The 27782-nt window shown below is 36.6% G+C and overlaps 1 protein-coding gene across 11 annotated transcripts in view; it reads right to left on the bottom strand.

Moving 5' to 3' along the window:
* The window catches only part of STXBP5L (syntaxin binding protein 5L), a 194221-nt gene that overhangs the window by 19738 nt on the left and 146701 nt on the right, over positions 1 to 27782 (bottom strand). For 4 of the 11 annotated variants that reach the window (XM_064644486.1, XM_064644487.1, XM_064644491.1 and 1 more), the window contains 3 exons: positions 26406 to 26471; positions 18392 to 18442; positions 5603 to 5773 (listed from right to left, as the gene is read on the bottom strand). In XM_064644486.1, coding sequence (XP_064500556.1) covers positions 5603 to 5773; positions 18392 to 18442; positions 26406 to 26471 — 288 coding nt within the window. The remainder of the gene's footprint in view (positions 1 to 5602; positions 5774 to 18391; positions 18443 to 26405; positions 26472 to 27782) is intronic. The other 7 variants (XM_064644494.1, XM_064644488.1, XM_064644493.1 and 4 more) reach the window with 3 other exon arrangements.

The following is a 27782-nucleotide window of genomic DNA, read 5'->3' as shown; positions in this document are numbered from 1 at the left end:
ATATGTATATATATATATACCAAATACTATGCATTTTCTAAAACAAATTGGACAAAATCATACAAGTGAACAAACAACTTATCCATCAAACAGTTTTAGTTATTCTATATATATATGCATCTGCAAAAGAAAAACTTCAAGTATAAAAGTATACTAGATCTCTTAAAATGGAAATTGTATTGTACTTGCCATGGATTTTTTTATAAGGCTATTAAAGATAATAACTAAATACTCTTGAGTGGTTTGTTTTGCCAGCTCTCAGTGACATTTCAATTCAAGTGCTCTGTATCAAATTTTAACTACATATAATCAAAAGTTAATCCAAAAGCTGAGGTACATGCGGAAACTGAATTATTTTAAAGAAAAGTTAAAGCAAATTCAAAGACTGCTCTGAGCATTCCTAGAAAATTACAACGCACAGCAAAACCTTGTTAGGATTCCTTGTTCAGAGGCAAGTCTGTAGCACAAGACCAAAATGGCCTTTCTAGTACAAGGTGATTAAGGTGGACTAGTTAAAAACTACATAATAGGGAAGAAAAATAATAATAAAAAAGAAAGAGTTTTCTATCACTGCTGCTGGGAAAAAATAAATTTCCAAACACAACATTTCAAAGGAAAAACTCTATTCTGTCTTTACTTTCTTCCCAAGATGTATAAGCACATGTGGACATGGGTATGCAGAATGCCCAGATTTCTGTATGAATGCAGGCAAGGAGAAAATGGCAGAGTCAGCCAGAACAAACTCTCGATGGCAAAGGCAGAGAGAAACCATTTGCAGAACGCAAACTGCTCTATGTTTGAAGGAAAGCAGTAACCAAGAAGTACCAAATCTGAAAGACTTCTCAGAGTTGGTTATAACATACAAAGCAAGGAGAATGGTGTGCCAGAACATGCATCTGTGCACACATCCATATACCCACCAGCTATACAAGTATAACCACAACAAGTTCCCTCCCACAGTAATTTTATTTTTATTCTTTAATGTCACCATTTTCTTTAATTCAGTGTTTTCTTTAACCTAAAATTACAACTAAAAATTCAACTGAAATACGTATTTTGTTTTCCTGTGCAGAAGAGGAGCAGATATTTGAGGTCTATTCATCAACCCTGCAATTCTTGATCAGGTTGTGATCTCTGCTGTTCTACATGGAAAAGGGGCTTTAACACATTTGAAAAATATGTGATATTAGCTCTTGAAAAATATGTGATATTAGCTCTTAGCCTGAGATGGACTATTTTGGATCTGTGTCACAGGACAGAAGGCAAACAAGTTGGGGCATGCATTTCCCCAAACAAAAGTTTAATTCCTATTTCCATGTTTCTGTGAGGACACCTGCAGACAAAGCTGGGTGGTAGTCAGAGCCCAGAGCTGGAACAGACCAAGACATGAGCAGTGCAAATTGGCTACAACCTGGAAGGAAATCCACTAAGCTTGGACATAAAACACAGTCCCATTCCACAGAATGTTATCATGGATCAGAATCTCTGTAAGGATTTTCTTGACTAGGAATAATTTGCATTCATGTGTATTTTTTACTATTGTTGATATTAACAGCACAGTCTTGTGCTTGATAATAAAAAATGTAGTTTATACCCTGTGCAAGGAAGCCTTATCAAAGAAATATAATCACTAACTCCTGAAATCTCAAAAACTTATGGTCAAAAAGGACTTAAAGAAGTTTATAATTTAGAAGCTAAGCAATGCCAATAAATTCTGAAATATTACAAGAAATAAACATCTTAGTCAAAAGTATGTGAAAACAAGAATCATAAATATTTAGAATCATAAATCATGTAATCATAGAAAAGTTGGGGCTAGAAGGAACTTTTAGAGGTCATCTATTCCAACCTGCCTGCAATGAACAGGGACAACGTCCATTAGATCAGGTTGCTCAGAGCCTTGCCCAATCTGACATTAAATGTTTCCAGGATGGGGAATCCACCACCTCTGTGGGCAACCTGTTCATGTGTTTCACCACCCTCACTGTAAAAAAATCTCTTCCTTTTATCTAATAATATGCTATTAAGAACTTGCAAGGTTCTGATTTCGTGCTATAATTAGATATATAATATTGAGCAATTACAGAATTTATTACTATAGCCATGAGAGCACTGCATTTATGAAACCAGAAGATACTACAGGACAACATGTAACATTTTTAACAGCATAAATGAGGATGATGAGGATACTGGGAAACACACAGGTTTAAGCAGTAACAGCAATGATGCACACCTAGACACCACTACTCTGCTACTGTTACTTGGCTTTTGAATTGTTCTTCTATCAGTATGGAAGAAACATCAGCAGTTATGAACCTGAGCAGTTTGCAATATTTCAACCAGCAGAAAACAACACAACCCTCCTCCATTTTCTTCCTGTGATTCATCATTGCAAAGACATTCTTCAAAAATGCTTTTCTGTATCAGGAATCCTTTTGCACAAGTGAAGTGGTGAGAGTCAGCAAAATCTTGACAATCAGCTAACAGAAATGAATTCAAAATAATTTGTTGTGTGAAAGTTGCTTGAAAATACACTTGATGAAAATGCTGGAAATACAGTTCCTATTGTACCTGAAGATAAGATTTAAATATAAGATTTTGAAATTCAATGCAAGAGGAGAAGATTCATTTATTATTCTAATAGATATTTTATGATTACTCACCACAATATATTATCTTTTTAATCAAATCAAATAGAAGAGGTCATAAAGAACAGAAACTGGAAGTATTCTTAGAAAAAATATCCAAGTATTATCAGTGCCTTAGAGACAGGCTTAAAAAAGGTAAGAATGATTTACCCCCACACAAAGGCTTTTTTTTTTTTTATGTATGAAAAGTCTTTAACACTACTGAGATAGCAAACTCTAACCAAAATTTTACTTGGGTAGAATAATAAAATCTTACAAATTCTAACCTGAAATACTACCTTTCTAGTGAGGATATAAGATATGTTTCTTCATTCACCACATAAGAATATATATAAAAAAGAGGAAATAATTTCTTGGGAATACATCTATTGTTTGTGGCAGCATATGCTCCTAAGTAGACAATAAATTTTCAGCAGAGAGAGGATTTTTTCATTTTATTTTGGAACCACTAGAACAGAAGGTTTTGATCAAAGCCAGTTTCACATTTGAGAGAGAATTTTTATTCTCAGTATATTCTTTCTCAAACTTTTTAACTTCTCATCTTCCTTCTCCCTCACCCAGACTAAGAATCTTTCAAAGATCATACTACCTTTCATCAAATTATTTAGTATAAAAAACTTCAGAAATACATTGCACTACTTGACTGAGCAGTGTGTCTAGAAATTGAAGATACGTGAAAAACAGTGGAATGTCAGTCATACCAGACAGATCAGTAGTTGAGCTAGAAGTCAAAAGACTAATACCACAGGCATCTCAGAAGAAGTTTAGACATGCTGGGCAGATGGTTTTGCTTTAATGAGAGAATACAGATAATCAGAAAATTATTTTAGTCAATAGACCTGCTGAAAGGTGACTTTGTACACAAAATCACCACTCAAAGGACAAACTCAAACCATGCTCCATCATATTACATGCTAATATAAATTACTCTAAAGTAATTCAGTAGTTTCACTGAATTTACTGAAGGTTGTAATACTATTTCAGTGATACACCATTGATACTTTTAAATAGGGATTTTTTATGTTGCTTTGATTTACTTCTCTTTTGAAAGGAAGTTAGATGACTATCTCTAAAAGAGATATACTTTTATATTAAACTTGATAGGTATTATAATTAGTGATGAACAACAGAAAGTGACTCTTTCATGATAAAGAAAGCATCATCATGGCATCCAAAGTATCACTGCATTACTAAATGTTTTATACACAAGGGTCAATGGGACCTTAAGGGGCTGTGGGTTCTGCCTGCCACTGACTCAACTTACTCTGGGAAGATGGGAGACAAAAAGAAAAGAAGCGTAAAAGAAATAGGTAGCACTGTGGCCTCAGTATGTACAAGTAGTGCTGATGTTGCAGCAGTATCTGCATACAAGAATTCCAGAAGAGTTTCGTACTACATAGAATGAAGAAAAACACACAGCAATAGAAACTACTGTGGCAGTGATATATTTTCCATCAGGAGCTATCACATGACAAGGGTACTTACCATATTTGTGTGGCACATAAAGAGAGCTAGATAAAAGTTTTATGTTCATAATCAGTAACTAATGTGGAGGAAAAAAATTTGCTATCTTATGTTATCAAAACCAAACAAAAATCAAAGATTCTAGCAACTTGCTACTAGTAGCAAAGGTATTTTGCAACAATTTGCTTTTAAAAATACAAAATTAGACACTGAGTTATGGAATTCTCCTTGCCCTGTCTCCATTAACAATCATAAAACGTAGGGAGTACTGGTTCCAGTTGTAAAGAACTGTGATGCAGACATCTCTGCAGGTGGGCAGGTTAGGATGCAAAAGCTCCTCACAGGATAGACAGTTAGGGTCAAGGTGTTCTTGGTTGTATTATCACAGGGGGTTCAGTCTATTCTACACCCCAGACAGTAGCCACAGGAGATTACTGTCTTAGGTACTCAGGAAGTTATTCTGCAACTTGATTAAAAATGAACCCTGGATTTTTAAAAGGGTTAACTGTTAAAATTAATTATTTTATTCTTACAATATTAAATTATCATTTATGTTGTTTCAATACTATTGTTTTTTACTTATTACCAAAACTGAACAGAACCAACACTACAGGCCTCCACCATTTATTTTGATAGTATGTTTTTTCAGTTTTTGATAGACTGAAGCTTTTCTGCACAGATGAGGCATTGTTCTATTGCAAGAATGTGCGGGAGCTGGAGGCATGGGAAACAGGGGGCAAGGCCACCAACTGCAGAGTGGGAACACTATCCAGATTGAAGAAGAACATGTTGGCTGAATCCTTCTACTTAAGTTATCAGTGGTCAAATAGCTGGCACTGCTGCAATTAAAATGTGCCTATTTTGAGTTCTAAGCACAATGCATTGCCAGAGTGGTCCACTCTCTTATCTCTCAACTTCATCGAGACTCCACACTCAGGCAGATCAAGGTTGGTTTTTCAAGGATTAAAGGAAGAAATGCATTCTAAATTAAAAAAAAAAAGTATTATGGGTTATAATTTTACTGTAAACAATGGCCAGGGATTGTGGAATTTTATAAAGTCTTCAGTACTAATAAATAATCAGTATGTGCAAAGCCTGAACTCACATTCTAAAAATATCTTACTCATTTTCAGACTTGGTAAGTAAAGACAATGAGAGTTTAGAACGTTAGTATTACCAGCTGTCACAGTAACTGTACACAAGCTGCTATGAAAAATCACTTTTCCAGAACAAAGCACCCAGTCTATACAGGCAAGGGGAGCAGTATGAGTTCAGTGAGGTTCAGCACACTACATCCCTAGGCAGCACAGAGCTCAGGAGCAGCCTTGTTAGTAACAACACTAACACACAGGGGTGGTTCTAATTCCAAACAGTCAGATGAAGACAGCAGTTCAGGGCGATGACTAGGACAAGGACCATGCTAAACTTATTTGCTTTCACACCCTGAGAGAAATTCATGAATACCTAGCAAAATATTCATTGCCACCCACCTTCTGTGGTGACTGGGAGAGAAATCTCCATGCAGGCTGCAGACTGGGCTTTTCTGAAGGGGGGCCTCCCAGGCCCTCGGCGGTTTGCTCTTGAAACATCTGCACTGGAAAGTCGCTTTCCTGAGCTGCAGCTCTGGGATGTTGGACTTGTACAGTGACCATTCACGTGATCTGGAAAGTGAATGTAACAAGTGCTAGGTAAAGTATCAGCTCCCAAAATCCAGAATGGAGGAGAGATGTACGTTTTCATACTTAAGAATGGGTTAAATCAAATCTTCTGAGAATAGCTGCTTATTTGTTTCAGCAACTAATCATGTTTATGTAAAAAATAACTCACCATATCTTTAAGGTATAGTTTGAAAAAAACCAAGGGACATAGAACTGGTAAGTTCTTAGAGCTGCAGATTCCACAGTATTTTGCTGACCGATGCACACAGGCAATTTAACAAGATACTGCTAGTGACACTGTCAGCCTTGATGTTGTGTCTCCTAACAGATATCAAGTGAATTTTAACATTTTCTTTCCTTTTTTCTCTCATAAAGAACTGCAAGTATAATTTACGACAGGATAGAATTCAGAACTAGACATCTTCCCTCCCTGACTCAAAGCTGCATGAAAGAGGCATCTAACTGCCACTACTTGGGATAATTATAAAACTAGCCATAATATTGCTAAGTATTTAGTTCTTTTTATACCACATAGATTTATTTTACTGCTAAGGAAACTGACTGCTGAACAACTGGTTTGTCTGCTACAGATCTAAAGATATGAGGCCAAGTCCTTGGACTCCTGCTAGAGGCTGCGGTCAATCAGCACAGCATATGCTGCTGTCTAATGAGGTGAGAAACAAAACATGGCTGCTTCAAACTCTGCCTATATTCCTCTGTTCTTTGTCACTGCCAACAGGTCTTTAAACCACAGCATCCACTGATAAAGGCTTAGATCAGAGTTCAGAATTGGACCAGACTACAAAACGTTCACACGATATTTTTCTTTGTCCCATGCTGGGTGAGGCAACATGAAAAGAATTATTGAAAACAATTTTCTCTTCAGCATATGAAAGGATACACATCCAGGTATAACTGAATTAATTTTGGTCAGCAGGTTAATTTAAGTAAACAAGAGATAATAAGCAAAACAAAAATTCAGATTCATGCGAAACCACTTAGCATTTTATTCAAAACTGTAAAAGCTCAATATTATAGGTAAGGTCAAGCTTGGAGTGTCTGCCTTAATTTTAAATGTCAGATAATTTATATCTGAGAATTAGATTAGTCTTTAAGATTTTGTATATAAATATCATATTCTGTCAACTCTCTTTGATTTGTATTGTATCCAAGGAAAAGATGAATGCTACTGTACCAAGATAAATTTATTTCATGCCATGATAGCTCCACCGTACATTAGGGAAAGCTATTTCTATATTCAGACTCTATATTCAGATTCTATACCTAGTACAGCGTATAGTGTGCTATTATGTGGAGTCTTTGAATGTGCAAGTCATGTCCTTTCCACGTGAAAGCAGTTCAGTCTTAATGAGCAAAGTTGGAAAAAATTGTTCAGTGTTACAGATTAGAAAGCAATTTAGTATCAGTACTGCATAATGAAATAGCTCTGTAGGAGACACAACTTTCATGATTTTATCATGTTTCCTCAATACATGGCTATTAACTGAGCTAACGGCAGATATAAAACTGATGTGGGTGCCTTGTTCAATTTTTAGTTAGGAAGTTTTCCAAAATATGCTGGAACTATTCATATATATCAGTAGAAAGTCCTTTGAGATCGGGGGCTTTGTTCAAGGGCACAGGCTGACTGTTCAACCTCAGCAACAGACACATCCTCATCCAGCTGCTTCCTTTCTTCAAAATTCAGTTTGTGTGAAGGTGTTTCAGCATGATATCTAATTATCTCCAGGGGGATCCTAGGAAGTGGTGAGGAACATAACAGAGTGAAAAAGAATCATATTCTGTAGAAACATCAACAACATTTATGACTCCTTTTCCCTGAACACTGTACAGAATGGCTACAATACAGCTAAACCCCTATTCACCATGCCACATTTTAAAAGAAATGCTTCTATGTTTCTCTTAGTATACTTGTTTGTCTCAGTGGCCTTCAAAGGTCCACATTAAACAAAAAAAATCATTAGGATCTGGGCACCTAAACCTTTAGCTGGCTTGACAATGCCTTTCTGAAGCCAGTTCCTGGGCAGAAAAAAGCCCCAGGTTTCATCCTAGAAGATGTAGGGATATCCTTTCAAGTACTGCAGTTTGTGAAATGTTAGCAAGTGCTACAACAATGAGCAGAAAAGGGATTTTAGTGATCAGCTACAAACTTTTCTATATTTTGACACTGTTTTCTTCCTCTGATTAGATATGATTTTTTTTTTAATGTATGCAACAAGAAGAAATGCAAGTCTTTGAGCCTTAGTAAAAACAAAAAGACATTGTACGAAGAGTAAGGTAATTACAGGAATCCCGACTGCAACATTTTTGTGGAGAAATGGATAAGAATGCAGCAGATAAAGACTACTCAAATCTATGAGAAAATTCTCTGTGTATATTTAAAAATTAATTTCTCAAATTTTTTATGCTATAAGCTCAGTGATACAAAACATTTCTAAAGAAAGGTTATGTACTATTTAAGAAAGGGTTCCTTACTGCATTGTCTGAAAAAAGATGAAGTGCGCAAGAAAACTGACAAGAAAAAAACATGTACTAGTTTCCTATGGAGTACTTTCTAAGGGAGACTGAGAACGTTCAAGCTCTCAGCCTTTGCCAAAATGACTGGAATGATTAATTAGCCCTCTGAGACCCAAGTCAGTTGATTCTCCTTTGTCATGGCAGATGTCTTCCAATGGCCCCAAAGAACACATACAGGAGGCTTGTAAAAAATTGGCTTTTTTTCCAGCTTTGTTTGATTTGTAAGGAAGAACAACACTTTAACTTTTGTCCTTACTGGATTACTGACTTTGTCCTGTGGTCATTGGGGCTTTTCTCAGCTCAGAATTATTAATTGATATAGAGGATCTGTTGATATAGGAAACATTAATATTATTAGTAATAATTAATATTAATAATATTAATTATTAATATTGGGCAGCAGTGCATGGATTGCTCTGTGCTGATGACACAGTAGTGCAACAGCTCCCAACTCTCTCTTCTTCTGGAAGAGGCAAAGAATAGTTGTCGAGAAAGAAAACTGCACAAAATGTCCCTTCTCTTTTCTACCACTGCATTTCTCATCACCTCCTATACCTTTCCATGGGTGCTGCTTCCATGAGGTCAAGGGAATTTGCATTACACTCTCTAGTGCTCCTAGATTCCTTCAGCAAGTACCACACTAATGCATTATTATTTGGGCTTCTGGGCTCAGTGGACCTTATCCTTGAAGCAGTCTCCAGACGGTGTAAGAGCCATCCCACTCTGCCAGGGAAGCAGCCTTTTCTCCTGTATGTGAACAGTGAATTGCCAGGGCTCATTTTGTAGATATTCTGATCATTAATTTAAAAATGTAAGGCTCATGCAAGCCATTGGAAGTAATCATAGCAGATTACCCCTCCAGTCTGTTTTATACTGATTTAACTCTATTGGTTTAATAAAGCAGCTGGTAACACAGGGTATATAAGATGCATTAAAATACATAAAAGAGAAATGAATTCAATAAAATTTTCAAATGTTCTCCATGTGCTGTTTCTACAGCACAAGTCCTGGTTGTTTGCCTTTGTCTGGGCCCACGGTCCTACCCATACAAATTAAAAATGCTTTAGCTATCCCTGTTACCAAACAGTAGCACCATTCAGTGCTGCATGCACCCCTCAGACTGCTTAACAAAAGGAAGAGAACTGTGCTGGATGTAAGGCAAGAGTATCACACAAAATACCAGTGAGATGATGAGATTACGAGAAGCTGAAGAACTAACATTAGTTACTGGGAACCTGATGAAAGATGCTTTATGAGAGATGCAATGTGCAGCATGACAGCAGCAAGCCTGTTGGATAGCCTCAAATTAATCTAAATGTTTTTGAGGTGTATTGCACAGGGAGATTATATATACATGCTGATTTTAGTTTACGTGTAGTAACATGTATGTTACACAACCTGCCTGATTACAGACATACACCTATTTTAAACTACTTGCTGACCTCTGCAAAAAAGCAAAAGGAACCAACAATTAACCAGTGAAAAGATGAACACTTGTTAAAGTCAAATGTATTGAAAATGCCAGAAAAAAAGAAGAAACACTCATTTGCAGTTTCTGCCTAGCAATATTTTACACTAGACATATGAAATCAGAAAAAAATATGAGCAATCAATTCTTTCAATTTTAATAAAGGGATAAATTAACACAGAAAAACTAGCTGAAAACCAATTCTTACCAATGATTTGAGAGAGGCTGAGAAGAAAGGAACTCAAATATGAATAAATAGAAGTATTAAATTATCATCTGAAGTTGTAAGGAAGTAATAAACAAAAGAGCAGACAAGAGGACCAGAGAGAGATGCTTTAATATGGAGTTGAAAGTACCTGAAAAATAACTCCCAGAGAATCTTCTCTGGGATTGTTGAAGAATACAATCTCTACCAATAAAGGGAGGAAAAGTTCATTTGTTTCTACTTGGGAGATTTTTTTGTATTACCAATAAATTAGATTTTGAGTAACAATTATGGGGGTGACTAACTTTTATTTTTATACAGCAAAGAGATACACATTTGAATCAAGAAATAAAGAAATCTCAAACCTGTACAAATGGCCCCAAGAACAGCCTCAGGTTTCCATGTAAAATAACCAAAACTTATGTACTAGTGTCATCACTCATTAGTGAGAAAATAGACTGACATCTTAAAATTTTAACAAATTTCTTAAAATTCTTAAAAGAAAATCCCTTACAAAGTTGGGACCATCATTTCCCATTGGTGTAGTTCTGTCAGCCAGGTAGGAGAGAAGGTGCAAGCCCAAGCAGAAGAGGTTAATACAGGTGCACTGCCAGCAAAAGTGTATATTTATCATCATGTCTTCATCAGTTTGAAGATGAAGGGAGAACTTCCCTAATGACATACTGCTAGTAAATTTAGGTCCACACCAAGACTATAATATGCTGTCATTGTAACATACTGCCTACTGCCTGTGCAATACAATGGCATCCTTATTACGGCAATGAACTCCTATCATGCGCTTGATCCTAAAAATCACCATTTTTTTGAAAGCAGTGTGAACAGAAGTATTTTCCAGAGAAATAAAATACTGCAAAGTGGTTGAAAACGTTAGGTGCATTGTCACTGACAGATCCTCTTTTAAACCCTGTATTTCTGACTGCAATTATGAACAATGAAATCAAATTACAAAATAAATACTATTCAAATGAAAACCGCTAAGAATATATTACTCTATGTCACAACATCAACCCTTAATTTTCATATCTGAAAAACCAAACCTGGCAGTGCAAACCTAAAAACAAATCTAGCTTTGTTACCACAGAATAGTGTGAAAATTTTGGACTACTTGGATCTAACTCTGCTCCCTAGATTCCCCTGCTGAATTTCTAGTGATCGTACAACACCATGCTACTGGACTGCCTGTCTCAAAAAGTACATAGCACGCAGTGTGCCTCAACAGAATAATCTAGCATAAATAGTTGCTATGCTTAATGCAACAAACAGGAAAACACAAGACAGAAAACTTGATTTAATTTTGAAACATAAGCATGAGACAGGATGCATCCTGAGCTGCACAGAAGACAACACTGAAACATGCAAGTAGAGTGGATGAACCTCAGGACCTAAATATCAATAACTAGTCATGAGCACCACTTTGTATAGCCTTGCACCTGTATTTTCAAGATGGGAAAACACAGCATTAATTCTCTGTTTCTGAAAATGAAAAATTCTTCAAAGAGGTTGGACTGGAAAGATTTTTCAACTCAAACATGTCAAAAATAAAGCATGAAACATATGAACTGAAGACTTTGTAAACAAACCCCCACCTTTCCATCCAAAATGAAGGAACAAAATGTAAGAGAATTACAAGTGTGGTTGTAGTCTATTCTAACCAAATTCTTTCAGAGATTCTTTCCCTGATTTTTCCAAAAATCATTGTTTTTAAATACAGTTAAGGGTATCTGAAATAATTGAGCTAGCACAGCTCCAAGGATGCTAACACATAAATAATTGGCTTGCAAATGCTGAACAGAAAAAGGCACAGATGTGGTCAAAAAGGCATTTCAAATATAATTAAGCTTAATAATTAATTTTTATGCAGCAAAGAATTATAAAAAAAAAAATCCAAGTTTTTCCAAACTAGTTAACATTATGCATTGTAGATTTTTGATAGGTCTCATACCAAACTATTGTTATAAATAAACAAACTAATAATAATCTTCTTTTAATGCTGCAAAACCAGGTTTTACAGTTGTTAACTTCTGATTGAGAGTTCTTATGCATCCTTCTCTTGTTATCACTTTTATATCAAAATTATTATACACAGAAAATTATTATTTTCTAAATACTCTTCTGCTTGTGCACCGAAGTGAGTTACTAAGACTTTGGATGTTGCTTTAAATCCAAACAAGGTGATAGAAACACCTGTCTCATTGTCGAGTCTCTGCCTGCAGACGACAGCCTGTGTGTGATCTCAATCCTAATTCAAGTTATTTACTACAGGGACCTCCGGTTCCAGGCAGGTCTGGTACACCTATGCATACCCCCACGTTTTAACTACTGGAGAGTATTACAATCTGAGAAGTGGTCAGAGGCCACAGAATGGAAGAATACTATGTATGTGTTTGCATTGCTTGAAAGGAGTGGAAAATGACTTACCTTTGAGGTCCACAGTAAGGAACTCTTCTTTAAACACAAACAAGGAGCTTAGGAACAGTGAACACCTGTTACATTGTAAGCCTAACAGTTGCCTATTATTTTGTTATCATCAGCTCTTGATTGTATCTTTACAGCTTGTTTTGTTGCTTCAGCTAACAGATTTCACTGCCTTTCCTTTGTGATGACATTTAACTGTATTTTTAAAATCTTTTTAGTGGAGTATCATTTGGATAGTGTCAAGCACTTTCCTTTCTTTTAAATTAGTTGCTTGTTATATCTCCCAAGTAGATTGGTTTGGTTTTGGTTTCTTTGTTTGATTGGTTGGTTGGGTTTTTGTTGTTTTGTTTATGTTTTTTTGTTTGTTTGTTTTTTTAATCTGGAAGCATTAGAAGTCAGAACGCAGTCACTTTCTGCATTTAAAATATAACCACAGAGTACATGTCTGTTCTTCTGTAATAATTGATAGAGTTAACCTGCTGGTCAGCTCCTATTGCATTTTTTTAAATTCTGGTTATTTGGACTGGCAGAGTACTAATATGTCCTTTAATATAGGTTGCCTTATAAAAATGTTAGACCATAAACCTTCTCTTAATTTAATGAAGAAACTGGAACTGCTGTACACCTGACCTTCAGCAGATAGAGAAGACTTTTGTCTAGTAGGGTCCTCGGTACAGAATATCAAAATCCAAACCTGAAGATGTGGAACTGCAGAAGGGCCAAAGGTTTGAAACCACATCTGTAAAAGTGAAAGAGTTTAGTCCAACCCATAATGTTTTGCATTTTAACAGAGATCAACTTGCAGCAGAAAAGGCAAAGTGCATCCTCCACTGAATCAGCAAAAGCAGCATGAGGGACGGAACCCCTCCCTGTATTTGGCACTTGTCAGACTGCAGGTCAGGTGCTGTGCCTGGATTTTGTGCCACCATTAGAGGTAAGAGATTGACAGGCATGAGTTCAGTAGGGGCCCATCAGGCTGGTAAGGAGGTGGGCACTCACGATGTAGAAGGAGAGACTGAGGACTGGGGCTTTTTTCAGCCTCGGCTGAGGGGGGACCTTATTGCTGTCTGCAACTACCTCATCTGGGTATATGGAGAACACAGAGTCAGACACTGCTCAGAGGTGTGCAGTGACTGGGTGAGAGGCAGATGACACATCTTAGAACATGGGAAATTCTAGTTAAATATTAGGAAAAAACTTTTTTCCTGTGTGGATGTTCAAATACTGGAAGAGGTCACCCAGAGAGTTTGTGGATCCCCTGCCTTTGGAGGCATTTGAGACTTGACTTGACACTGCCCTGACCTACCTGGTCTAGCTAGACCTGCTCTGAGCAGGATGTTGGCCTAGACAACTTCCAGAGGTCCCTTCCAACCTCAGTTATACTATGATTCTAACTACAAGCAGAGTTCAGATGGTTCCCCAATTCAGATGGTATTTTCAGACTGAAAAGTGAACAGAAAGTTACTCTATCCTTCTGGAAGGAGACATACACTAGACAGTCCATAAAATCCTTATCTTACAAAAATACAAATATTTTTCAATGTATATTGCCAGCAATTAAATAAAATCACTGGTACAGCTGGCTGTACCAATTGCCTTTTCTACAAACATCATACCAAGGAGAAAAGCAACTCACAGAACTTGAAAATTCTTGAAATGTTCTTTAGTATTGTAAACAGAATTATAGATACAGATCCAGAAAAATCAATACAGGTGCCCCACTTAAAATCTACCAGTTTGTCCAGTGCAGCAGTAAGCAAAAACAGATTAAAAGCTTAAAAATTTTTGTGAGTGCCTGGTGTCTGATACTTTGAAAAAAAAAAGAGCAAGAATTGCTGTAACCCCACTGCTCATCCTTAAAATTGAAATTAGGTTTTCCTTACAGTATTTAGGTACTGTTTCATAGGCTTGAAAGCACCCAGGAAGTGACACTTCCCTGGCAATGAAAATAAAAAGGCATCAAATGCTGGATATTTTCATATTATAATTCTATGACAATATGCATAAATCAAAAAGATCCCACAAACCTCATACAAAATATGTAAAATTAAATACAGACCTATGAACACAGCTCCTCCATCTGATCTTTACAATTATGTTTTATGAAGCCAACTTTTAGAATTAAAATTTTTGAGCCTCTGCATCAGAAGATATTTCTCAAATCCTCAGAAAAATATGAGCTTATTTGGTAATTTTTCTAGTTTTTCACTGCTGTATAGAACGGAAGACATTAACTCTGACCTAATATCTGCAGAGAGCATAGGAAATTACATTAAAAATTTGAAGACCACATCTTAGAAAGAGGAAACAAAAGATATCTATTTCTATTCACATTTGCTTCTGTTCTTTGACTAATAAAGTCTAGGTGGTAGAATAACTCCTTACAGTCAAGCCATCTTTTCATTGGAATTATAGAAAAATCAGCAATTACTGACTATCTCCATCTTTAGTTAGGGCTTCTGTCTAGCTCCCTGTGATCAGCTGGAAATTCTGAAAGCTTTTACTGAAATGAGCAGAAGTACTTGCTAAAAGAAAAATTCAATCTGATGCTTAAAGTGGCTGATGAAGCAAAATTTGAAAACTCTCATACAAAAGCAGTTGTACAGGTTTGGATACATCCCAGATTCTCCACTTGATAAAATGAGATTAGTATTATCCTCATAATTCATTTCACCGCACTACTGCAAGGAAACGATTTTTTCAGAAAACTTTGGGAAACATTATTAGGTTAAAAAATAAAGATATTTTCATTCAGAGCTGCTCCTGAAGGATAACAGGGAAACTGAACAGCAGCACTGTCACATCTTCCTTCTGGCCAACTCAAATAAACATTGGTGTAACTATGATCTGCAGTAGCTAAAACTATCAAAAAGTTTCAGTGTATCCTGACATATACCATATCACTCCTTTCTGTGTGGAGATACGGCATCAACAGGTGACAAGTTCTTAAGCAAGGATAGATAATAATCACAACATCAAAATAAAAAGAAGCTGAGATCAAGTTTAGTAGTCATAGAAAGGTCAAAGTGGAGTCCCAAAGTACCTTTAAGTCATGAAAATCCTGCCAAGGTTTAACAAGAACACCCTGAGTCATCAGATCCCGCATTATTACCCTAAATGCTAGCAAATGACTCCCCAAGCAATTCCCTGTACTGGCAAAACCTCCACCTGAAATAGATTTAACTTCTACTCAACCTCTACTATTACAATTCAAAGCAAAGTGAAAGCAAGGACATTACACAAGCCAGATCCTACAAAGGCAGCAGAACTGTAAGCTGCCAAATGCTAATGTATTTCCCAATTAGCTGCAGTTGGTGCCGAGAGTAGGCGATGTATCAGCACTCTGTAAAAAGCTATGAGCCAGAGCCAATGGGATGGATGTACAATATTTTATCATTTCAAAGTGGTGGCCTGAATATCTTTACAAGAAATGTGGGCCAAAAGCTATTGTTATCTCCTGAATATTCAGACTATGGGTACAATCTCAGGCAACAGCCAAAGAGCGGATAAATAATCTTTAAGAGCTCTGACACTGTAGCCAGGACATTTTGGAGCAGAAGTAACTGAAATGTAGTCATTATTCATCACCTTTTCCAGGAACACTCATTTAAATGTAGGTCCTTATATCGAGAAAGAGAGGCTTTTTCCAGCCTGTTGTAAACTAAGCAATCTATAAATCAACACAGTTTTAATGGCTAGAATACCTAACAGGAATCTTTTGCCCTTCTAAGACAGTCATGAATGAGAACTGAAAGGGTTTTTTTCTCAATTTTTTTTTTTTAAACCTTCCTCTGCAGTTTATTATCCATGAGTATCTGCCAGCTTATACCCTGAATGCTGCTTCTACATGCAGTAGAATCCCAATTGCTGTGGCAGTAACAACAAACAGAATATTTAAGTGACAATTTGATCATACCTTTCAGAGTGTATGAAGCTTTTGAAATTAATGGAGTTCCACTAGTTTCTGCAAGATGGTGAAATAGACCTTCTTAGACTTATTTTAGTTTATACTTATCTTGTTCTACATTATTAAAAATAATGAATATGAGTAAATAGAGGAATGGTAGAAACATGACTGTTCTGAAATCAAAATCACAGACAGGACTATGCACTTCATTAATCTTCTAACTTCCCTACATGTGTTGTATATTTAAGCTGGATCATTATGCTTCCTATGCTCTTAGGCTGAATTTCTTTACCTTTTGGGGCTTTTCGCCCTGCTCTCCAGTCCTTGAGGTTTTGGGGGGGTTGTTCTGTGTGGTTTTTTTTTTAAAACATAAATCTGCCTGCAGTTTGTCAATATATTCTAGGAAAAGCTTCCGATATTGTACCTATCCCAACATGATTACAGGAAAGGTGGTGGTAAGACAGCTCTTTCTCCAATATGCAACTTTTTTATATCATACAATAAAGCCCTTACCAATTCTAGTTGCCATGGTATGTTTCTTTCTTTCCTAAAAACCTTTAAATTTAGTCTTTTGTGCATTGTTTATATTTTCCTTGTGTAATGATCCAGGATTTAAAGCTATTTCATGCTATGTGTCCTTCAAGACAATGTATTTTTAATAATACTAACAAAAAGAAGTTTGATCTGTAGAATATGGCTTAGCCTTAGGTCCTATCCTATGGCTATTTTGATACTCTGAGTATTCACCTTTCCTCTTAATAGCTGCCCAAGTCTTTATTGATAAACATTAATTTTACAGGTCTATAGCTGCCTACATCACTCCTTTTTCCTTTTTGACATATTAGGAGTATTGCGATTTTCCACTCCAAAATTTGTTTAGGTGTATTCCTACATTTCTAGTTTCTCAAACATCATTGCTAATAGAGTAAATTATTTCAACTAACTCACTCCATACACTGAAACCTGCACAACCTAGATTGAATTTTCCAATGATTTTTCAACATTTATTTACTTAATCTTTATCAGGAGCAATTAGCAGTTTTCCAAGTTCCTCAGTCATTTACAACGTGAAAGACATATTTATTCCCCAACTTTTGCCTTGGGGAACAACTGCTACATTGTTTAATACATGCATATGATTCCCCATAAAAGAAATTAAGTTTGGCTGCATTATGTAAGGATGTGATCCAACTTTAATTTTTATCTCTAAAAAGACACTCAAAGTAATGCGGCGTGGCTATGTGGCTTTTTCAGTCATCTTACATGAGAAACTTCCCATGAGAGCAAAACTAGAAAGGACTCCTTGAGAATGAGAATATTTACAGAACAATTATAAGACTTTTTGTGTGAACCACACATTCCAACCCAAATACCAGGAAATCCCAAATACCAACCCAAATCCCCTTTACGTGGATATTTAAGAAGGTGTTGCATGATCTGCCCTAGACATTTTTAGGTTATGCAAGATGTTGAATTTTCATTTTACGTTTTCTGAAGTGAAATTTCTCCTCTCACTATGCATTTCCACTGAAATATTAAAGAAGAATTGAGAAAAAAATGTTACAGCAAAATGTGTATTTACCAGTTGGCTGAGGCAAGTCTCAAGGAGGACTGAGACAAATGACTGATTTCTGATCTGACTTCTCAGAAGCTCAGAGACTCCAGAAAATACAGATGTTCAACTATCTTATCACTGTTGTGGCACGGAATTTGTACACCAAGTAAAGAAAATAGACCAGCGCATGCATTGAGTCTTATGAGCAGAGTTCACCGACAACCAGCTATAATGGCTCAAATGTGCAAAAAGTTCTGGAGCCTTTTCATAATAAAATATTACACACAGAGTGTGTAATGATTGTCAATATATGTCTACATGAAATAAATGAATATTAAACAAGCAAAATGCTGAGAGCTGCCAACAGAACTGTATGGGTTAATAGGTGGTTTTTAGAAAGCCTTTTCAGACAAAGCCTCTGAGGTTATTGTGTTATCTCATGAATCAGTTGGTAAAATGTTTAGCCAATGAATGTAAGGAAGTTTAAAGCTGTTGGCTTTCGCCTACCGTACCAAGATCAGTCTTAAGATCTGTTGGCAGACTTAACTTTCTTGATCCTTTAACTGAAACAACAGAAAAAGGAGAAAGGCAGTTGTTAATAAGTAAGAAAGAAAAAGGAGCGAGGGAAAACAACATGCCATCTTCTGGTTAAAACCATGTTGCAAATTTGTAGCACTTTTCTTTCAATCAACATATAAAGGCAGAATTATGGTTTAAATATTTTTTTTTACACCATTCAGCAAAATAAATGTAACTAAACAAAGAAACACTGGAAAAAAAACATTACTCCAGCTGTCAAGAAGTGAATGGTGCTTTACACAGCTTTGGCTGCGTGCTGCAATATCTTACCTTGTGGTGACAGGAATGATAAAAAAAGAAACCACAAATGAGATTAAGGCAAATATTGCAAATGCTGGTTATGCAGCATATCACAAATATTTAAACACCTGCAAACCAATTTAATAAGAGGGTGCAATGAAATTATGAGATCTGGTGTCATCATACCTCAAGATACCATTTGAAAAAGAGAGGGCATATTGTACAGGTAATGGAGACAGAATATACCATTGTAACATTGTGGAAAGAAAGACAGATTGCACAGAAACGAAATACAGCAGTTTCAGGACATAATGTGGTGTTATCTAGTAATCAAAATATTGCATTTAATTTAGAGAAGATTTAATTATTTGTTGTGTTCCAATTATGCAACAAAACTATAATTTTGCTTCTGTTCAAAAGTGTTTTCATTTCCTTACACAAGAGCACATTTTCAAACAATGAACACTAGAGAACTGAAATGAAGCATGTCTTGTAGCAGTCAAAATGGCATTAAATTTATTAAAAGAATACCTTAAGAAACCCTTTATTAATTATTCGGAGGACTTAATTTCCAATTTGGTTATTTCATTTTGGAGTCATTCAGAATTTTTTTCACTTGTTTTTCTGGCTTTTATCCCTTACCCACACTGTCTGTTACTAGAAGTGAACAATCAAATATTTGTCAGTTAACTATTATACTTCTAAAAAAAAGTCCCACATGGTAAATATCACGGTGACGGGAATATTGGGACACATGAATACGAGGAACAAATTCTTTGTAATTTTTATTTAGTAAGCTTTTAGGTCAGAAGGATGCCCAGAACAGCCACTTACCATTTTAAGTCATAGAATCCCTAAAAAGAAATTTCTGTTTTATTCTTTTGCAGTGTCATAAAATACAAACCCTGCAATGTGGCAGAAGTAAATATCAGCCAGCACCTATGTTAGATGTTTTTCTCTTCAGGGATGAGTAGGAGAGTCCATGAGACTCTTGAGCAACATTTCTCTATCAGCAGAACCAGCATAGCCCTCCCAGTAACCCATTTGTAGCTGTCACTTTAACTTGGGACAAGGTGAAGAAATCTCTCCAGGACAGCTCGATATCAAAAATATACATCCCTGACACTATAACATGAAATTCTCTAATTTGGATACCAAATGTTAGAGTCCTACATCCATTTTAGGCACTCACATAAAGGGCAGCTTGATTTTCAGAACAGCCTTTAAAAAAAACATTCAATTTATCTGAGCAGCTGTCATATACTCTTTCAGACTGTGAATGGAGGGTACTGCTCCAGAAAATCAGTGCTTTACTATAGAGAAAGAAGCATCACTTGTGATTTAATCTCCTTTAAAGGAAATAACAACATCTGGCCTAACCAGCCCTCTGAAAAGGATAAGCAATTCCTAGGAAAAACTGTAGAACACTTTATTAACAGACTAGGATTTAGATTAGAATATGTCAGAGCTATAAAACCTAGCTGCATTTAACACCAAAGAGCTTCCTTAGTGCTGTCACCATGCTGGCTTTGAGCTTTGCAAATTGGTAATCTAACCTCTTCTATTTCTATTTTACAGGTGTTTGTGTACAATAGGAATTACATGTCATGTGTTATGTATGACAGCTGTTCCCAAATGGTGATACATATGTCTGAACTGCAAGAAATAGCTCCCAGCTATTTGTGTGCAGGCTCATACAGCACATGCAGAGTATGGACTTTCTGATTCCTCTGAAGGACTCTGGACAGGCTTATTTGGGAGCTGCCACAGCTGTCATGCAACAATCGCATGCTCTTCATGTGGCAATCCCGTGGTCAGACATGATTGTACTAGGACACAGCATGGATCACTGTCCACAGACCACATGTTTGAGGAAGGAGCTGGTTGCTTTCATGCTTTACTGTGACTAAAGCTGTGTATATTGCTTTCTATTAATAATATTCACATTCTGAACAGTTTGTGTAACCTATTTTTAATACCTAAATCACGCATGTTTTACTATCTTTACATTTATTATAAAGGAGGATCATGCATGTAAACCTATCTTGCTGAGAAAGAGCTTTTGAAAAACAGTTTACCTTAAGAATGAAGTAGAGCATAAAGGTTCAATAGGCTAGCAGAGTTGTTTTCTACCATTATTTGTTTATATTCACACTGGAGGCAGCCAGCAGAAATTGTGATACAATTGTGATACAGTGCAAGGCAAGACAGCCCCTGCCCAAAAGAGCTTAAAGTGTTAACAGTCGAATTATTCAAGTGTGGGATGAGAAAGAGTTCACAGGTACAGTCTAGCAGCTAGCTAAGCTGAGCACCCGGGTCTTCCGACCTGACAACATTCTGTTTTGTTGCCATATGGTTCCTATCAGTCTTTCAATGAAAACACCAAGACATAACCAACAAACAGCTATGACATTCGATGGTGTGTTTCCCTCAGCTATTACAGCAGAACTGTGGTCACAGATTTTAACATTATTGAAAATGAGGGCGACTTTATACAAGTCTTTTTCTATTAGGGAGCTTCTGCCTGACTAACACTCTGAAACATCACTTCCAGTCTCCACTGCTGAAGAAGGGGTTTAAGAGCCTAATATTTATCTATTGGACAAGGCACACAGTAAGGTCCTGGAGGTTTGGCTGCTGGTGCTCAGAGGCAGTGCAGAGACTGCCCTTTCTCTTTGGTGGCCTCAAGGAGAGTACCTGCTGATCCAGACCTGGACTCACAGACCAACATCCTCCCCTGTCCCTGGATGGGGCTGGTGATCACCAGGCTGTGCTTGGCCCTGGTCACCCTCCCCACAGCTGCTCTGCTCCCTTGCTTTAGCTGTTGTCTTCCCTGTCCACAGGAGCTGCTGACCCCTGTTGGTGAGCTCAGGTGCCCTTGAACCCTGAGCTATGAACCATGGGCTGCACATGGGCTACCCCTGCTGCTCCCACTGAGTCAAACACCATGGCCCAAACTCAGGACCCCATTTTCTCCCCTCTGCCAGCTCATAGTGCTTCCTGTTCCTTGCTACATACACATCCCTTCTCAAGAACTTAAGCAAGCACGAATTCACCCAATCAGAAACTCCCTCACATATGCGAAATAGTGATAAAATGCACTTTGTATCCACACTGCAGGAGCTAACTTCTCTTTAATTATTAATTTGCCTTTGACTAGTAAACATTCTTTTTAATTTAATAGAAATAGGTAGAAAGGTTGTGGTGGTGGTGCTATCAATAATCAAGTTTCAAAATAAATTGCATTCTATGTTTTACATGCACACAAAATATTTTGAAACATTTACTTTCTAGCTTTCTAGCTGTTTTCCAGTAGAACATAATTTTCAAACTGAGTCAAATTTATTCCGTTACTTTGCAGCTACCCACAAGTTAAAAAAAGAAGAACTGTTAGAAAGTTAATAATATTCTTCTTGAAGGAAAGCTACTTAAAAAAAACACTTCATGTAGGAAAGTGGGAGGTTGGCATGTCATGGGCCTAATCCCAGCAGATTTAACCAGCAAAAAAAATCAGGATGGCAGCACTTGGTAATCACAGTATGTACAAAAACTTAAAATCTTGCCATTAGTGACCCATTCCAAAGCTCACGGGAATCAGTTGTGGAAATCTTTACATAGCCTCCTCTAAGCTTTATAGTCTTAAACCCATTTTTGATGCAAGCCCCCAATATGAAGGTGATTTCTTGAGAAAAAACACAAAGGCATTTTCATTTTAAAGCACACATTTAAAAAGTCACTCTCCTATACACAGACTCACGAAATTCTTTCCTTCTGCTCTTTGAAAGAAGTCTCAACTGTCCATTGCATCTCACACAACAAAACTAAATGACTTTTGAAGTTGTATTTTCTTGTGCTCACAGTGTATTCTCAACTACATGCTTCAATATGAAGTTACATACGAATGGTTAAAACAGTAATGGACATACATAATTATTCATACATAATTATTTATACTATATCTTATATTCCTAAGAGGCCATGAATAAGTTTTCCTAATGAGATGATAGAAATAAAGGTAAACTTTACTGGAATGGGTATACTTCTGTAACATATTACACAGTAATTAACTGAACCATTGAATATTGTACCACTTATGTGATAAATGCTTTAGAGCTACTGTGCTCACATGTGCCACTGTAGAGCAAATGTAGTACAAAGCCCTAACTTTTGACCTCCAAATTACAAACAAAAATCAAAATGCAGTTTGACTTTCTCTATTGAAAGAACATGGCATGCAGTAGTAAGAATAAGATATTCTTAGGGTTAAGCCATCCAATACCATTATATGGCATGCCTTGCTGCATTACTGTTCTCATGAAAAATGCTTTATATGGATAAATGTTTGGGGTTTTTTATTTTTAATTTTTTTTGTTCCACAATTTTTGCCAATGTTATTCCATATCTATTCTTCTATCCGGAATACATTTACAGAGGAAATTGTCACCACTCAGATATTAAAAAATAAACAGAATCTTTCAAATGGCTTTATTATTTTTTTTCTTTATAGTGTTGGAAATGTGTCACTATAGTATTTAAATTATGAATTTAATTAAGATACCAGTGGTTAGAGAGGATTATTCCCCTCCTCTGTCTACCATTCTTAAAAAGAAAGGTTAGTGGTACTTTAGTTGCTGCTACCCTCTGTGTGGCACTGTGAATTTCAGAAAACTTTTAATCAAATGTTTTAATTTTATGTTCTATTCTAAGAGATGTTCAGAACGGGAATCTGATTTTTCAATTACATTGTCTGCAAAGCCATGTTTTAGTAAACAGTACAGGAGGAACATCCGAGAGGACAGTCTTGTGAAACAAGTTAAATATTACTTAATGAAGAAGTTGGATTTGTACTGAATTACAAACCAGCCTTGCCTGTGAAACAAGGAGTGCTCTTCAGCACTGAGTCTCTCACTCAGTTCTCTAACACTTATATCAATGATAGAACACACAAATGCCTAATTCTGCATTGAGGCAAGGAGAAGAGAAATAACAAAGCTGAACTACTAAGTTGACCTAGGCTGCCTCTGCAGAAGCTTAGTCAGAGGTCAAAACATTGACAAGCAATAGGATGTTACAGGCAAAATGTATTTTTTCAGGAGAGAGTTCAGCTAGTCTAAGCAATGTTCAGGATCAGACCTAGAAATGAAGAGGCAGGAGATTTTTCAAGTCCTCCAAGAAGCCTTTATCAACACTGTTCTTGTGGGCCTGATTGGAATAGAAATCTAAGTTACTAATAGCTCTCTTAGATGTAAAACTACTTGTGTCTACACTGGCAATTAGTGTGCCATAGAGATTCTTCCTAGGCATTGCCTTGGAGTCTCAAAGTATGCACATGAGCTCAGCAATGTTGTTCCTCGAATCGTTCCCCTTTTGATGGAACTAAGGATGAAAGTGCTCACCATTATGTGTGCAGTGTTTGCCAATCCAGATCAGTGTCCTCCAGCAGTTTGCACTTTGCATATATATTGTGCGTACTCAGGGCCAGTATCTGCCATGAACTTCACTGCCAGGTGAAGGATGGATGTTGTCATGGTCTGGCAACCAGAACGAATTGCTATAAATCAAATTCTACTGCTTCTGTCTTTGCAACCTTATCAGTCAGTGATGTAGTCATACCCAGTAGGACCTTCATTGGGCAGCAACTTGAATCACTTCTCTCAGCAGTCAAGTGTTCTTTCTGTTTCTGCTACATTTCTAAAGGATGAAGTCTTGGTCTATTTTCAGCAGGGGAACGTGGTCACTGGTTTTACAAACACAAGTATCATGGGGCTCTTACAGAACACAGCGCACTTCCATTACGGAGCTTGTGTGCCATGAACTTTAAGCAGATCAAAAGCAAGACTGGAAGGATCCTGCCTGACTAATGTATAAGTATGGAGTTGTGTTCTATGAGTAAGAAATGTTAGTCAGTGCAAAGGCTCATGTGGGTGTAAGGTTGTGCTGATAAGCACAAGATAGTTCCACTTCCAAGTTCTTGGAGAATGCAGTTACTTAAGCTGACTAGACTGGATTCTGCCCAGTTTTACATCAGGTATACCAAAGCAAAATTAATTAAATTTTGCATTAATTTATAAAAAATAATTAATATCAGTCACAGTAAAAGAACCTTCTTGTTTTAAAAAGCAGTTCCAAGAATAGCTACTGCCTACAAAATTGCACCTGATACCACATTTTAGAGATTCAAATATAGCTTGGAAAACAACATGAAAGTGCTAAAATAGGAAACATCCATAAATATGCCATGCTTTCCCTGCTGAATGATCTTCAAAACAGAAAAGCAGAATAAATTTTGAAGCAAATTATCTTAAATTTATCCAAGAGAGCTATTTTTGTTCACTAGCAGAATGAAAAATTGAAGTTAACTGCAGAAAAAGTAAGGTGCTATAGGAGTCAGTCATCATTATAAAACTAAGAATATGCACATGTTTACCAACTCAGTGATCTCTTAGTTTTCAGTAAGAAGAAAAAGAGAGGTTTTCAGCTCATTTCTGAAGAGAAAATTGAAAAGTTGAGTGTGAGCCATACAATAAGTAATCTAATTATACTAAGCTATCAAATGTTTTCTTTTAAAGCCTATATCATGAGTTTCTGAGGCCCTGCTCAAGAGTTTGAGCTCCTAGTTTTATACCAATATTATGATAGTCTATTTCACTTTGATATTCCCATGTCTACACAATTTGATTGAAAATAGTACACGGAAATACATATTTCAAATACAAATTTCATTTTGTCAGTGAAACTTTTTTATTAGTTTCAGTTTTTTATAAATTACTAATTAGTGGCCTCCATTCAAGATTAATTTGTCATAATAAAATAAAATATGTGAAACAATAACAGAGGATTTGAATAGCATGTTTGGGGGAATTCGTTACCATAACTAAGGGGGGGAAAAAAGTATCTATCAATACTTACCAAACTACAAGGAAAAGAACTGTGATATGCATACCACAAGCAAAATGAATGTATCACAGCTACACCTCCTTATTTTCCATCACATTTAAAAGTGAGCTAGTAGAAAATAGCTCTAAGCAACAATCTTTAAGTCAGTGAACTCACATTAAAGAGATCAATGCAGACTAGGTACTTGTAGAAAAAGTCTCTAGGAATGAGATGAACTCCACCTTCTGAAGGACTACGGGTAAAATGGGAAACATATATAAATTTTTAAATGGCCAAGATTTCCCTGCCAGGTCACAGTGGTTGATAAGAGAATATTTTTATTTGAGGCTCTGCTTCCATTGTAAATTACAGAACTTAGGCACTGGTGGGTTCTAATAGTTAAAATTTACCATCTTCATATTGCTGCTTTGAATAATTTCTCTACGTGCATATGTGCATTTTACATACATATATATATATATGTTAAAAATCATAAGGACTCCCTACTGGAAAGAAAAAAGGAATCAGAAGGCCTTTTAAGAAAACAGACAAACAAGCCTCTAATAGGAGATCATAGGAATATACTTGCACAATGCAATTAATTCAAATGTTTTCATACTGTTAACCTCAAGATGCACCAAGTACATTTAATTTTTCTTTAAGTAAACAGACTTCGGATTTTACTGTGCTACCTAATAAGCACTTCTCCAGTAATTTATTCTCTTTGGAACTGTAACTATAAACTTCACTTCTTAGGGATTAATGAAACACAGTGATGCATGACATGAATGGCTTATACAGACTGCAGGAAGAGAAGCCAGTCACCTTTACCTGAAGTGGGAGACTTGCAACGCTCTAGCTCCAGGGAAACTGGACTGTCACTGAGTTCAGTCAGGCCTGAAAAAATGGAGTTAAAGAGTTAAGTTACAATCTAACAGGGCATGCTTTAACTTTCTAGGTTGATGATATTCTGAACTTTAAAGTCAATTTGGAGAAAAGAATGGTGTGAAATAAGAGGAAAATATCTATTTCAGATAACTGCAGTTATCAGGCTGTCACTGCAGAAATTTAGGTTTGGTTTAAAAAAAAAATCACACCTCTTGTTAACTCAGATTTGTTTTCCAAGTGCCTTGGGATAGAAAAGAGTAACCTAACAAAACAAAACAAGTAAGTATAGTTTAAAATGTAAAAGTCTGTGATATGAATAAAACTCATTTGTCCCTGTCAAACTGATGTGGAAACTCTGCTTTCAACTACTGCAGAATGCAGGGAGGAAATCTTAAAAGAGGGGAGGAAAAAAAATATAAAATCACCACTACTGTTCCATATTAGGAACTTCTGTATGAATTCACACAAAACAGATAATTTTAAAGGACATGGAGGCATTGATAATGCTGTCTGAGTATAACACAGAATTTTTGGACAAGATGCTTTATATATTGTTGAACTCAGTCTACATGGAAGACAGCAACATATAAAGCAACCCTAGTCTATACTGCTTAAGCTTGGGCTTGTTTCTGTGACCCAACCTTTGGCACAGGTTGAATGAACAAGTTCAAACATGCCTTTTGGCACAGGAGGGAGGGAAAGTCTGAGCTCATGCTATCCTTTACCATGTTGAGTGGGTGAACTGGGCATGGCCACACCTATTCAAACGTACCCTTCCTATGTATCCCGTAATGCCCCGTGGCCTGTATCAAGGGGTTCACCCTTGTTACATGGAGCTCTGGCACTGCATGCCATAGACTATGTGGGTCTGATTGAAAGCCCAGCACCAGACCTACAGATGGCACTATGGACTCACAGCATTCAGGTCAGAGCCTAGTGAACATCAGCCCGCAGTCAGATGTACAATATTGTCGTACTGATACTGTATTTACACACATGCTGCTCATGTCACTTCCTGAAAATCAAACATCCTACAAGAACCTTTCAGTATGCTTTATTCTGGCACCAAAAGATAACATGTTTTAATATTTATCGCTCCTGAACTCAGGCCTAGAGTCCCTTATCTCTAAAATTCATATACACTCTTGTCTCAAAAAATTCTGCTACCGTTTGGCCACCAATGCTGTTCTCTTAGTGTTGAAAACAATGAAATCTTAATGCAGGTACTGACAACTTTGTGCCAAGAACTGGGGAGAGTCCAGAGCCCTAACAAGCAGAACAAAAAAGGTTCTACCACTAACAAAGATTCAGGAGTGCAAG

The sequence above is a fragment of the Pseudopipra pipra genome, chromosome 2, assembly GCF_036250125.1.
Source record: "Pseudopipra pipra isolate bDixPip1 chromosome 2, bDixPip1.hap1, whole genome shotgun sequence".
Taxonomy (NCBI): Eukaryota; Metazoa; Chordata; class Aves; order Passeriformes; family Pipridae; genus Pseudopipra; species Pseudopipra pipra.
The sequence above is the reverse complement of the archived record's forward strand: the minus strand, read 5'-3'. Positions and strand labels throughout refer to the sequence as shown.